Here is a 13,473-nt window from a genome sequence, read left to right as displayed (position 1 = left end):
CCTCTTCCTCTTCTTCTTCTTCCTCCTGCTCTTCTTCCTCTTCCTCCTCTTCTTCTTCCTCTTCCTCTTCTTCCTCCTCCTCCTTCTTCTTCTTCCTCTTCTTCCTCTTCCTCCTCTTCTTCTTCCTCTTCCTCTTCTTCCTCCTCCTCCTCTTCTTCTTCTTCCTCTTCTTCCCTCTTTCCTCTACTACTACTACTTCTACTACTTCTTCTTCTTCTTCTTCTTCCTCCTCCTCCTCTTCTTCCTTCTTTCTTCTTCTTTCTTCTGTCTTGCTCTGTCACCCTGGCTGGAGTGCAGTGGTGTGATCACAGCTCACTGCAGGCTGGACCTCTTGGGCTCAATGGATCCTCCTGCCTCAGTCTCCTGAGTATCTAGGACTACAGGAATGTGCCACCATGCCTGCCTAATTTTACTTTATTGTTTTTGCAGAGACAGAGTCTCACTAGGTTGCCCAGGCTTAGACTTCTCTTTAGTAGAGGATTCAGAAAATAAACCAATAACCAATAGATATGTAACTGTAACTTTGTTGTCTAGAGGAGGAGCGCAGCAGCCAACTGTATGGAGTTGGTCTGGGTGAGTAGGAAAATGTTTTCCCCCTGTATATTGTTCAAGGTTTTCCAGAGAAACAAAACCAATAGGAGGTGTGTGTGTGTGTGTGTATGTGTGTGTGTATGTGTGTAAAGAGAGAGGTGATTTGTTATGGGGTTTGACTCACATGATTTTGGAGGCTGAAGAGCTCTATAATATGCTGTTTGCAAGCTCTGGTGAACCAGGGAAGCTGGTCGCATGGCTCAGTCTAAGTCCAAAAGCTTGAGAGGCTGGGAGGCTGATGGTGCAAGTCCAGAGTCCAAAGGCTGCAGAACCTGGAGTTTTAATGTCCAAGAGCAGGGGAAGATGGGTGCCCCAGCTCTAGGAGAGAGAGCAAATTCACCTTTCCTCTGCCTTTCTGTTCTATGTATGTCCTCAGCCAATTGGATGGTGCCTGCGACATTTGGTGAGGGTGGATCTTCCTTACTCAGCCCATTAATTCAAATGCCGGCCTCTTCCAGAACACCCTCACAGACATATCCAGAAATAATGTTTTGCCAACTCTTTGGACATCTCTTCATTTAGTCAAGTTGACACCTAAATTTAACCATCAAAAGCCACCTACCAGTGATGTCATGGAAGCTAAGAGAAGAGAGTAATTCAAGAATAGTCACCTTCTTTAAATGTTACTAAGAACAAGAGTAAGACGGAGGCTGAGCTGTGACTGTTTTGGCAGATTCTGTGAAATAGTGAGACAAAGACCACATCTTAGGGCATTGAAGAATGAATTGGAGGTGAGGAAGTAGAGAAAGTGAGTGAAGATGGCCGTTTTAAAGGAATTTGCTATGAAGGGAAGCAAGTAGGACCATAGCTAATGGGAGATGTAGGATTAAGGAAGTATCTTTTAAAAATAAACAAACAAAAACGAGAAGATATGACTGCAGAGCATGCTTGTGATTGATGGGAATGGTCATAGTGGGGAAGGGAGTGACAGGAGACCATTGAAGGAGCAGCCTTTGGGGAGGTGAGAAGAGATGAGATCCACTGTGCATGTGGAGGGAATTGCTCTTTGATACAACCAGTCTTATCTCTCCTTGCAACAACAGGGAAGGCAGAGAGGATCGAATGATTTCAGCTAGGTTTGCAGATTTGATGGTGTGGCAATGAGTAGCTTCTGCTCTGATGTTTCTGTTTTTCCAAAGAGGTATTAAGCAAGAATGGAAAGAAAGGGGTTTGAGAAGAGAGGGAAAGACAAGAAATATCATCTTGGAAAGTGGAAAATCAAGTTACGCAAGAAGTATAGCAGAATTGCTGTACATGAGGTAGAGGGCCCATCTAAAGTTTTTGGTCATAAATTTAATGTGAAACCAATCAACCAATTCTGTAATTTTTTCCAGCCACTTTGAGCTGCTCCGTTCCCAGCACAGAGAAGGCATATAGCTGGATTCATCCAACATTGTACTTTTGTGAGGTGAATGCAATGATTGGAGGCCGGAGGAAGGAAATTAAGGGTATTAGCAAGAGAACGAAGGATCATAAAGGGAATTTAAGAAGGGAATTAAGAAGGGACTAAAAGCAGAAGGAATGCACAAGTGGTTTGGAAGGGGATTTTATTCAATCGGTTTACTCAGTCACTCAACAATTGAGCTCCTACTATGTGCCAAACCTAGTTGTAGGCTCTGTGGATATAATGTATTTATGAAGAAGACTGACCAAGTCCTCTCATAGAGTAGGGTGAGATGGACAATAAAGAATTAAAAGCAGCTGGGCGTGGTGGCTCACGCCTGTAATCCCAGCACTTTGGGAAGCTGAGTCAGGCAGATCACGAGGTCAAGAGATCGAGACCATCCTGGCCAACATGGTGAAACCCCATCTCTACTAAAAATACAAAAATTAGCTGGGCATGGTGATACGTGCCTGTAGTCCCAGCTACTCAGGAGGCTGAGGCAGGAGAATCGCTTGAACCCAGGAGGCAGAAGTTGCAGTGAGCTGAGATGGCACCACTGCACTTCAACCTGGTGACAGAGCGAGACTCCATCTCAAAAAAAAAAAAAAAAAAAAAAGAATTAAAACCAGTAAGTTTAAGGTCGGATATTTCTAAGGGCTATGGAGAAACATAAAATAGGGTAGGGGATAGAGAGCAACAAGTGGAAGAGGAGAGAGGTAGTGATTAATATCCCTTCCCAGGTGGCATCCTGGGAAGAGAACCTGCTCCAGTGAAATTGAGCAAAGACCTGAATGAAACAAGCAACCAAACCTTAAAAGAGCTGTGGAAGTAGTGTGCAAGGCTGAGGGGACAGTGAGTGCTTTCCTATTTTTAAATGTCATTAGTAGTTGAATAGTAAGGCAAAAGAAGCCATGATAAACAAGGTTATTTTTTTCCTTCCTTATTGTATTTTTAACTGGTGTTCTCATGATACCATCACACAGCTGGTTTAAGCAAGTAGGTGTTGTGCAAAGGTCGTTAAAGTGAGCAATCGGTTCAGTCAAAAGTCTCATGTAAGTAGACCAAATGTTTAAAATAAATATAAATATACCCTATGTGATCTATTAATGTCCAGTTTGACACTTCATTCTCCAGTGCCCAGCATTGGAATACCACCCATTCCAACTAGTAATAAGATTCAGTTGATATTTGTTGAATAAATTTTCATGCCTACATACAGTTTAACACTTAGAGACACAACATCACCCTCCAAACTTTTTCCAAAAAGTTCTTCTAAAGGAAGAGTTTGAACACAAACCCAAGGTCTCTTTTGCCTTGAGAATGTGGGAACGTTCTTTACATGGCTTTGTAAAAAATTTAGATATAATTCACATACCATTGAAATTCACTCTTATAAAGTATACAATCTATGGCTTTGTGTGTGTTCACAAAACTGTGCAATCATCACCATTACCTAATTCCAGAATATTTTTATCACCCTAAAAGGAAACCTCAGCCGGGCACGGTGGCTCACTCCTGTAATCCCAGCACTTTGGGAGGCTGAGGTGGGTGGATCACAAGGTCAAGAGATAGAGACCATCCTGGTCAACATGGAGAAACCCCATCTCTACTTAAAATACAAAAATTAGCTGGGCATGGTGGCACACACCTGTAGTCCCAGCTACTCCAGAGGCTGAGACAGGAGAATTGCTTGAACCTGGGAGGCAGAGGTTGCAGTGAGCCAGGATCACGCCACTACACTCCAGCCTGGCAACAGAGCAAGACTCCATCTCAAAAAAAAAAAAAAACAAAAAACAAAAAACCTCATGTACATCAGACCCATTAGCAGTCACTCCACATTCCCCACTCCTCCCAACCCCTGGCAAGAACCAGTCTACTTTCTGTCACTAAGTATTTGCCTATTCTGGACATTTCATATAACTGGAATCGCACAATATATATCCTTTTGTGTCTGTATTCTTTCACTTAGCATGTTTTCAAGGTTCATTCATGTTGTAGCAGGTGTCAGTACTTTATTCCTTTTTATAGCTGAAGAATATTCTATTATGTGACTATACCATGTCTTGTTTATCCATTCATCAATTAGTGGGCATTTGGATTGTCACCACTTTTAGGCTATTATGAATAATTCTACTATTTGCATTTGTGTTTATGTTTTTGCTGTGGACATAAATTTTCAACTTTCTCAGATACGTATGTACAAATATAAATGGCTTTATAAAGGTTTATAAAATGTTTTATCTTAATATTTCATACTTAACTGCATAATATATGTTTTAAAAGAACACATTAAGTTATCACCAGTTATTTGCTTAGGTTACTAGTTGAATTATTTAACTTTTCTCCAGATATCTAAGTACCAAGGGCCTTACAGGAAGGTGTTACCTGTGTCCTGTGGCTCTGCAGCCCCCTTGCTCGCTGCTTGCTGCAAGGGTGGGAGCTGCTGTTTCAGTACCATTGTGATGGGGCACTGGGAACGCAACACTGAACGGGTGCTGGCTTGTCTTTTCATCAATAAATACTACTTCTTCCTTGAGCTAGATCTCTTATCTGCCAGTTCATTCTCAGACTGCTAAACTTTACTTTGTCTGTATTGTCTAAGTTTAAAGTAATAAAACAAAAAGTAAATATAATTCATGTAGGTTACATTTGCAAATAGAAGTTTAGAAAAAATGCTTTCAGAGTCTTATAGGGAAAAGTTGACTGTCAGCCTTGTGCCCATTAATTCACAGAGACAGGGCTGGAAAATAGAATAAAGAAATACTGTCACTTCTGTTTTATGCATAAGGAAGAAAGAATTATAGGCATTTGTAAACACTCAGACAGTCATAGACAAAAATCAGACATTTCTACTAATTTCCCTTAATAGTCAGCCTTGTTTCTTTTCATCATATTCTAGCATTTACATACCAGTAGTTTAAAAAACGGGTACAAGCATAAAGCATAATTGTGTTATCCAAGCATAGTCAAATTACGCAATGTATTATGCAGTTGGCTCTCCTAAATGTCATGCTGGATATAGTTTATCCCTCTCACAGTGAGTCAGAAGCGGGAATGGGTTCATTCACTATTTCCAGAAAGCAGCTTACCACCAGCAGGTGCTGTAACTAGTGGGAAAGGGTTAAGACCGGAATGCACACTTATTTAGGGATCTCTGAAATGTACCCTTTGGTGCTTACATAATGGCTACGTGAGGCCACAGGCAGCTGAGAGTGTTGGCAGTACCTGCAGCTACTCCCCAGCTTAGAAGAGGCTTCCAATCCCCTATGCATCTGGGAATGTTTGTCCCTAGCACAAACCTGAGAACATGTGCTGTGTACTGCTTTGTGGTCCAGACATGAGTCTCAGCTTTGCCACTGTCTATGTGATCTTGGACACATCACCTTAGAATCCAAGTCCCTCATCTGTAAAATCAGGGAGGCCGACTAGTTGACCTTTGCAAAACTCTTTTGGCTTTAAAATGCTATGGCTCCACAACTTAGTGGTTTAAGATGCCAAGTATAGTATATCGAAGATGAGTAATATATAAAGGTATTAAGAACTCAGGCCCTAATGTTTTACAGAACAATCTTTGAGTCCTGTGTGACCTTGGGCAAGTTTACTTAACTTCTGTAAGCCTGCATCGTGTTAGCCTTAAAGGGGAGATGATGATAATAGTTACTAGCTCATAGGGCTATTGGGCATAAAAACGGCATTATAAATGCAGAGTCTTTAGCAGTGCCCAATACATCATAAGATTCAATCTTTATTAATAATAAGTAGTGTTGTCACTTTCTTTAGGGACATTTTATCCTAATAATATATTGTTCCCTTTAGAAATAAATGAATATAAGTCTAGCAAATTTTAGTAATATTCTGAAGTATGTAGACTAAAATTATGTTTAAAAGATTATAACAAATTAGCCATAAACTAAACTTTAAAAAAATGTATGATTTAGATGATTGAATGGCAGGAGTGTTGGGAAAGAAATGGGATATGGAGGATTATGGAATAAGTGAAAAAAATCTAACTGACTTTCTCCTTAGCCTTCTTGTTGCCTATAATTTTCCTTTTATGTATTATTTTCCTATCTTAATTTGGAGATGGAATCATCTATGGAAAGCTTATCCAAGTTAATGGCTATTCGGAAGTGAGGCTTTGCATTATTGAAACAACAAAACAAACAAGATTACTGTCATTTCTGTTCATCATGTATGAATAAATAATAAATCTATACAGCTCTGCCTCAGCTGCCTCCTTGTAATTTCTGCCATTATTTTGGCAAATGTTGTTTTGGTGTGAACCAAGGACTTGGAGGTTTAATAATTCTGGAAACAGATACCATATATTCTTCCAAAGGGTGTTAATACAAAACTATCACCATTTAATAGTGGTTTGGTAAATTATCTGAAGGAAATTGTTTAAGATCAAGTATGTAAAGAGTCAGAATCCATCTGTAAAATGTGGGGAATGTTGGCGACTTTAAGTTTGTTGGTTGATATTTTGGAGATTTAACTATTCACTTCTCAAAAGAAGAGCAAGCTGTCTATAGTGGATATGTATGTGATAAAATGACATAATAGTGCAGATACGATTTTTAATGATCATCTCTGAATATATGTACTGTATATCTCTCACCTACTCCATCACCATCTTATCTTACTTTATTGTTGTATATGACAAGTAAGAGGAAAAGTTTTGACTCCGTACTACAATTTCACCAGCTTCTGATGTGAACAACTCAATCCAGAAATGCTCTCTCTTAAAAATTGTTTTTCACTACTTTGTAATTTTTTATTAGGGTCAGTGTTCTTTAATCTCTAATGTTCCTTTATACTTCTTTTGTAGGAGGCCTCTTATAAGAACTCCCCGTCCATCCTTTTAACAAGAGGCTTAGAAAGAGACATGCCAAAACCACCTCCAAAAACCAAGGTCAACTATGTTTTCTCTGTAGGCCACCATGTGAAATCTTTAGCATGGTTCTTTGGTTTTTGTTGTTGTTTGTTTTTGTTTGTTTGTTTGTTTGTTTTGAGACAGAGTCTTGCTTTATCGTCCAGGCTGGAGTGCAGTGGCGCAATCTCGGCTCACTGCAACCTCCGCCTCCCAGGTTCAGGCAGTTCTCCTGCATCAGTCTCCGGGGTAGCTCGGACTACAGGTGCACACCACCATGCCCAGCTAATTTTTGTATTTTTAGTAGAGAGGGGGTTTTGCCATATTGGCCAGGCTGGTCTCAAACTCCTGACCTCAGGTGATCTGCTTGTCTCGGCCTCCCAAAGTGCTGGGATTACAGGCGTGAGCCACCACGCCTGGCCAGCATGTTTCTTTATGCTCTCCTGTTTCCATGTTCTGTTGCTTGCATTTGCTTCAGCCCTTTTGGTTTTTTATTTGTTTGTTTTTGCAGGGAAGTAGGCATGAGGGAGTGTTGTGGGAGGATCTGGTGGTATAAAAGCACTTTTTGTGTAGTACCTTTAATCCATGCTTGTATTCAGCCAAAAATTCTTTGGACACTCCTATTACTGAACAGATAGTGATAATTTTTAGTAGATGGTTTTACTTCTGTTCAATAACAATTGTTTCTATGAGACCATGCCTTTTGCAGGAACATTGATGGAGCTGGAGGCTATCATGCTTGGTAAACTAACGCAGGAATAGAAAACCAAATACCACATGTTCTCACTTATAAATAGGAGCTAAATGATAAGAACTTGTGAACACAAAGAAGGGAACAACAGACACTGGGACCTCCTCGAGGGTGGAGGGTGGAAGGAGGAAGAGGAACAGAAAAGATAAGTATCGGGTACTGGGCTTAATACCTGGGATGTGATAATATGTACAACAAACCCTTGTGACGCATGTTTACCTATGTAACCTTCACATGTACTCCCAAACGTAAAATAAAAAATTTTGAAAAGAAATATATAAAAAGTAAAATGCCAAAACGTTCACTGTTAAGAAAGAAAGAAAAAGGACCAGCCTGGCCAACATGTTGAAACCCCGTCTGTACTAAAAATACAAAAAAAATTAGCCAGGATTGGGTGGCGGGCTCCTGTAATCCCAGCTAATTGGGAGGCTGAGGCAGAAAGAACTGCTTGAACCTCAGAGGCAGAGGTTGCAGCGAGTTGAGACCATGCCTTTGCACTCCAGCCTGGGAAACAAGAATGAGACTCCATCTCATTCATACATACATGCATACATACATACACACATACATACATACATAAAATTTTTTCTAGCCTCCAACATAGGAAATAGTCAAGGGCAATAGATCTTCCTAGGGCACCTCTAAGCATAATATAAATGCATGAGATGCATTTTCACTTCTGGGCGTAAAGTAAAATGTTCAGCTGTAATTTTTTAAAATAAAAATCACTTTATTGATGTTTCATAATTATGAGGAACACATAATCAATGGAAAGTATTTACATAGATTTTAACAAGAAAAAATAAGAACTATTATAGATATGATAGCATAAAGGCATTAATGTGTAAAATTTTGTTTCCCTTAGTAAGAAAAAATCAAAATGCACATAATTGTTTCGCCAGTGAAAAGAAAAATTTCTTTTTTTTCTTCAACTTTGATTTTAGGTTCAGAGGTACAGGTGCAGGATGTACAGACTTGTTACATAGGTAAATGTGTGACATGGTGGTTTGCTGCATAGATCTCCTACCATCACCTAGATATTAAGCCCAGCAGCCATTAGGTATTCTTGCTTATTCCCTCACCCTAAGCTGCCCCACTGACAGGTCCCAGTGTGTGTTATTCCCCTCCTGGTGTCCATGTGGTCTCCTGGTTCTAGATCTTTGAGGAATCACCATACTCTCTGCCACAATGGTTGAACTAATTTACACTTCCACCAACAGTGTAAAAGCATTTCTTTTTCTCTGCAACCTCATCAGCATCTGTTCTTTCTTGACTTTTTAATAATAGCCATTCTGACTGGCATGAGATGGTATCTCATTGTGGTTTTGATTTGCATGTGTCTAATGATCAGTGATGTTGAGTTTATTTTCCTGATTGTTGGCCACATAAATGTCTTCTTTTGAGAAGTGCCTGTTCATGTTCTTTGCTCACTTTTTAATAGGATTTTTTTTCTTATAAATGTGTTTTAAGTTCCTTGTAGACTTGATGTTAGACCTTTGTCAGATGGATAAGTTACAAACATTTTCTCCCATTCTGTAGGTTGTGTGTTCACTATAGTGACAGTTTCTTTTGCTGTGCAAAGGCTCTTTAGTTTAATTAGATCCCATTTGTCAATTTTTGCTTATGTTGCAATTGCTTTTGGCGTTTTCATCGTAAAATCTTTGCCCATGCTTATGTCCTGAATGGTATTGCCTAGATTTTCTTGTAAAGTGTTTACAACAAATGTAAAACCCAAAACTCTAAAAATCCTAGAAGTCTTCAATCCATTTTGAGTTAATTTTTGTATAAGGTGTAAGGAAGGGGCCCAGTTTCAATATTTGGCATATGGCTAGCCTGTTCTCTCAGCACCATTTATTAGAGAATCATTTTCCCATAGTTTGCTTTTGTCAGTTTTGTCATAGATGAGATAATTGTAGGTGTTCGGTCTTATTTCTAACTTCTCTATTCTGTTCCATGGGTCTATGTGTCTGTTTTTGTACCAGTACTATGTTGTTTTTGTACCAGTACCATGCTGTTTTGGTTACTGTAGCCTTGTACTATAGTTTGAAGTCAGGTAGCATGATACCTCCAGCTTTGTTCTTTTTGCTTAGGCTTGTCTTGTATGTTTGGTTCCATATCAATTTTACAATAGTTGTTTTCTAATTCTCTGAAGAACATCAATGATAGTTTAGTGGGAATAGCATTGAATCTATAAACTACTTTGAGCAGTCTGAGTATTTTCATGATACTGATTCTTCCTATCCGTGAGCATGGGATGTTTTTATATTTGTTTGTGTCCTCTCTGATTTCTTTGAGCAGTGGTTTGTAGTTCTCCTTGAAGAGGTCCTTCACTTCCCTTGTTAGCTGTATTCCTAGGTATTTTATTCTTTTTGTAGCAATTGTGAATGGGAGTTCATTCATTATTTGGCTCTGTTGGTGAGTAGGAATGCTATGATTTTTGCACATTTCTTTTGTATCCTGAGACTTTGCTGAAGTTGCTTATCAGCTTAAGAAGCTTTTTGTGTGAAATAATGGGGTTTTCTGGATATAGGATCATGTCATATGCAAACAGGGATAGTTTGACTTTCTCTCTTCCTATTTGAATACCGTTTATTTCTTTCTCTTGCCAGATTGCCCTGACCAGAACTTCTGATATTATGTTGAATAGGAGTGGTGAGAGAGGGCATCCTTGTCTTGTGTCAGTTTTCAAGGGCAATGCTTCCAGCTTTTGCTCATTCAGTATGATATTGGCTGTGGGTTTGTCATACATGGCTCTTATTATTTTGAGGTATATTCCTTCAATACCTAGTTTATTCAAAGTTTTTAACATGAAGTATGTTGAATTTTATCAAAGGCCCCTTCTGCATCTATTGAGATAATCAAGTGTTTTTTTTTTCTTTAGTACTGTTTATGTGATGAATCACATTTACTGATTTGCACATGTTGAACCAACCTTGCATCCCAGGGATGAAGCTGACTTGATCATGGTGCATATACTTTTTGATGTGTTGCTGGATTTGGTTTGCCAGTGTTTTATTGACAACTTTTGCATCAATGTTCATCAGGGATATTGGCCTGAAGTTTTCTTTTTTTGTTGTATCTCTGCCAGGTTTTGGTATCAGGATGATGCTGGCCTCATACGAGTTAGGGAGGAGTCCCTCCTTTTCAATTTTTTGGAGTAGTTTCAATAGAAATGGTACCACCTCTTCTTTGTAACTCTGGTAGAATTCAGCTGCGAATCTTTCTGGTCCTGGGCTGTTTTTGGTTGTAGGCTATTTTCTTACTGCCTCAATTTCAGAACTCATTATTGGTCTATTCAGAGATTCAATTTCATCCTGTTTCAGTCTTGGGAGGGTGTATGTGTCTAGGATTTTAAACATTTCTTCTAGATTTTCTAGTTTATGTGCATAGTGGTGTTTATAATATTCTCTGTTGTTATATAGTATTCTCTGGTTGGTTGTATTTCTGTGGGGTCACTGGTGATATCCCCCTTATTATTTCTGATTATTTGATTCTTCTTTCTTTTATTCTTTATTAGTCTAGCTAGTGGTCTAGCTAATTTTTTCAAAAAAGCAGCTCCTGGATTTGTTGATTTTTTTTGAAGGGTTTTTCATGTCTCTGCCTCTTTCAGTTCCACTCTGATACTGGTTATATCTTGTCTTCTGCTCGCTTTGGGGTTTGTTTGCTCTTGGTTCTCTAGTTCTTTTAGTTGTGATGTTAGGCATTTAGTGCTATAAATTTCCCTCTTACCACTGCTTTAGCTGAGTCCCAGAGATTCTGGTACATTGTTTCTTTCTTCTCGTTAGTTTCAAAGAACTTAATGATTTTTGCCTTAATTTCATTATTTACCCAAGTGTCATTCAGGAGCAGGTTGTTCAATTTCCATGTAGCTGTGTGGTTTCGAGTGAATTTCTTAATCTTGAGTTCTAATTTGATTGCACTGTGGTCTGAAAGACTGTTATGATTTCATTTCTTCTGCATTTGTTGAGGAGTGTTTTACTTCCGATTATGCCAATTGTGTGATCAATATTAAAGTAAGTGCTGTGTGGCGATGAGAAGAATATATATTCTGTTGTTTGTGGGTGGAGAGTTCTGTAGGTATCTATCAGGTCTGCTTGATCCAGAGCTGAGTTCAGGTCTTGACTATCTTTGTTAATTTTCTGTCTCGATGATCTGTCTAATATTTTCAGTGGCATGTTAAAGCTCCCACTATTATTGTGAGGGGGTCTAAGTCTCTTTGTAGGTCTTTAAGAACTTGCTTTATGAATCTGGGTGCTCCTGTATTGGGTGCATATATAATTAGGATAGTTAGCTATTCTTGTTGACTTGAACCATTTTCCATTATGTAATGCTCTTCTTTGTCTTTTTATCATTGTTGGTTTAAAGCCTGTTTTGTCAGAAGCTAGGATTGCAACCACTGCTTTTTCTGTTTTCCATTTGCTTGGAAATTTTCCTCCATCCCTTTATTTTGACCCTATGTGTGTCTTTGCACAGGATATAGGTCTCTTGAAGACAGCATACTGATGGGTCGTGACTCTTATTCAGCTTGCCATTCTGTGTCATTTAATTGGGGCATTTAGCCCATTTACATTTAAGGTTAGTATTGTTATGTGTGAATTTGATCCTATCATTCTGATGCCAGCTGCTTATTTTACAGACTTGTTTATGTGGTTGCTTTATAGTATCACTAATCTGTGTACTTCAGTGTGGTTTTGTACTGGCTGGTAACAGTTTTTCTTTCCCACAGTTTGTGCTTCCTTCAGGAGTCCTTGCAAGGCAGGCCTGGTGGTGACAAATTCCCTTAGAATTTGCTTGTCTGCAAAGGATCTTATTTCTCCTTTCCTTATGAAGTTTAGTTTGGTCAGATATGAAATTCTGGGTTAGAAATTCTTTTCTTTAAGAATGTTGAATATTGGTACCTAATCTCTTCTGGCTTGTAGAGTTTCCACTGAGAGGTCCGTGGTTAGTCTGACAGGCTTCCCTTTGTAGGTGACCTGGCCTTTCTCCTTGGCTGCCCTTAACATTTTTTCTTTCATTTTGCCCTTGGAGGATCTGATGATTATGTGTCTTGGCATTGATCTTCTTATGGAGTATCTTACTGAGGTTCTCTGGATTTCCTGAATTTGAATGTTGGCCTGTCTTGTTAAGTTAGGGAAGTTCTCCTGGATGATATATGTTTTTCAGCATATGAAGTATGTTTTCCAACTTGGTTCCATTCTCCTCATCTCTTTCAGGTACCCTAGTCAGTTATAGGTTTGACCTCTTTACATAATCCCATATATCTCAGAGGTTTTGTTTATTCATTTTCATTCTTTTTTCTGTATTCTTGTCTGCCTGTCTTATTTCAGAAAGGGAATCTTCAAGCTCTAATATTCTTTCCTCCACTTGGTCTATTCTGCATTGATACTTGTGATTGCATTGTGAATTTCTTGTATTGTGTTATTCACTTCCATCAGGTCAGTTATGTTCCTCTCTAAACTGGCTGTTCTGGCTATCAGCTCCTGTATTGTTTTATTATGATTCTTAGCTTCTTTGCAGTGGGTTACAACATGCTCCTTTAGCTCACTAAAGTTCTTTATTACCCATCTTCTGAAGCCTACTTCTGTCAATTCAGCCATCTCAGCCTCCACCCAGTTCTGTGCCTTTGCTGGAGAGGTGTTGCAGTCATTTGGAGAAGAGACAGTCTAGTTTTTTGAGTTTTCAGCATAGAAAAACTTCTTTAATCCAAAATGTTTCATGAGAATTTGATCATTTGTTTGTCTACCCAGAAAAGTAATTGTATTAGTTTTATATCCTATCACTTTTCTAATCTTTAATCTTTTCATTTGAATAGAATGCCTACTTACTAAGTATATATAATACTCCTAACTAGCCACCATGACATTTATTTATTTATTT

The 13,473-nt window shown here is 38.8% G+C and overlaps 1 protein-coding gene across 20 annotated transcripts in view; it reads left to right on the top strand.

The window, feature by feature from the left end:
* FAM13A (family with sequence similarity 13 member A) overlaps positions 1-13,473 on the top strand; it is a 389,756-nt gene that overhangs the window by 204,085 nt on the left and 172,198 nt on the right. Inside the window, exon 6 of one of the 20 annotated variants that reach the window (XM_063663902.1) lies at positions 6,804-6,887. The exons of the other annotated variants lie outside the window; for them this stretch is intronic. Coding sequence (XP_063519972.1) covers positions 6,804-6,887 — 84 coding nt within the window. The remainder of the gene's footprint in view (positions 1-6,803; positions 6,888-13,473) is intronic. 20 annotated transcript variants of the gene reach the window in all.

This window comes from Pongo pygmaeus, chromosome 3 (assembly GCF_028885625.2).
Source record: "Pongo pygmaeus isolate AG05252 chromosome 3, NHGRI_mPonPyg2-v2.0_pri, whole genome shotgun sequence".
In the NCBI taxonomy this organism is placed as follows: Eukaryota; Metazoa; Chordata; class Mammalia; order Primates; family Hominidae; genus Pongo; species Pongo pygmaeus.
This window is presented reverse-complemented; position numbering and strand designations above follow the sequence as displayed.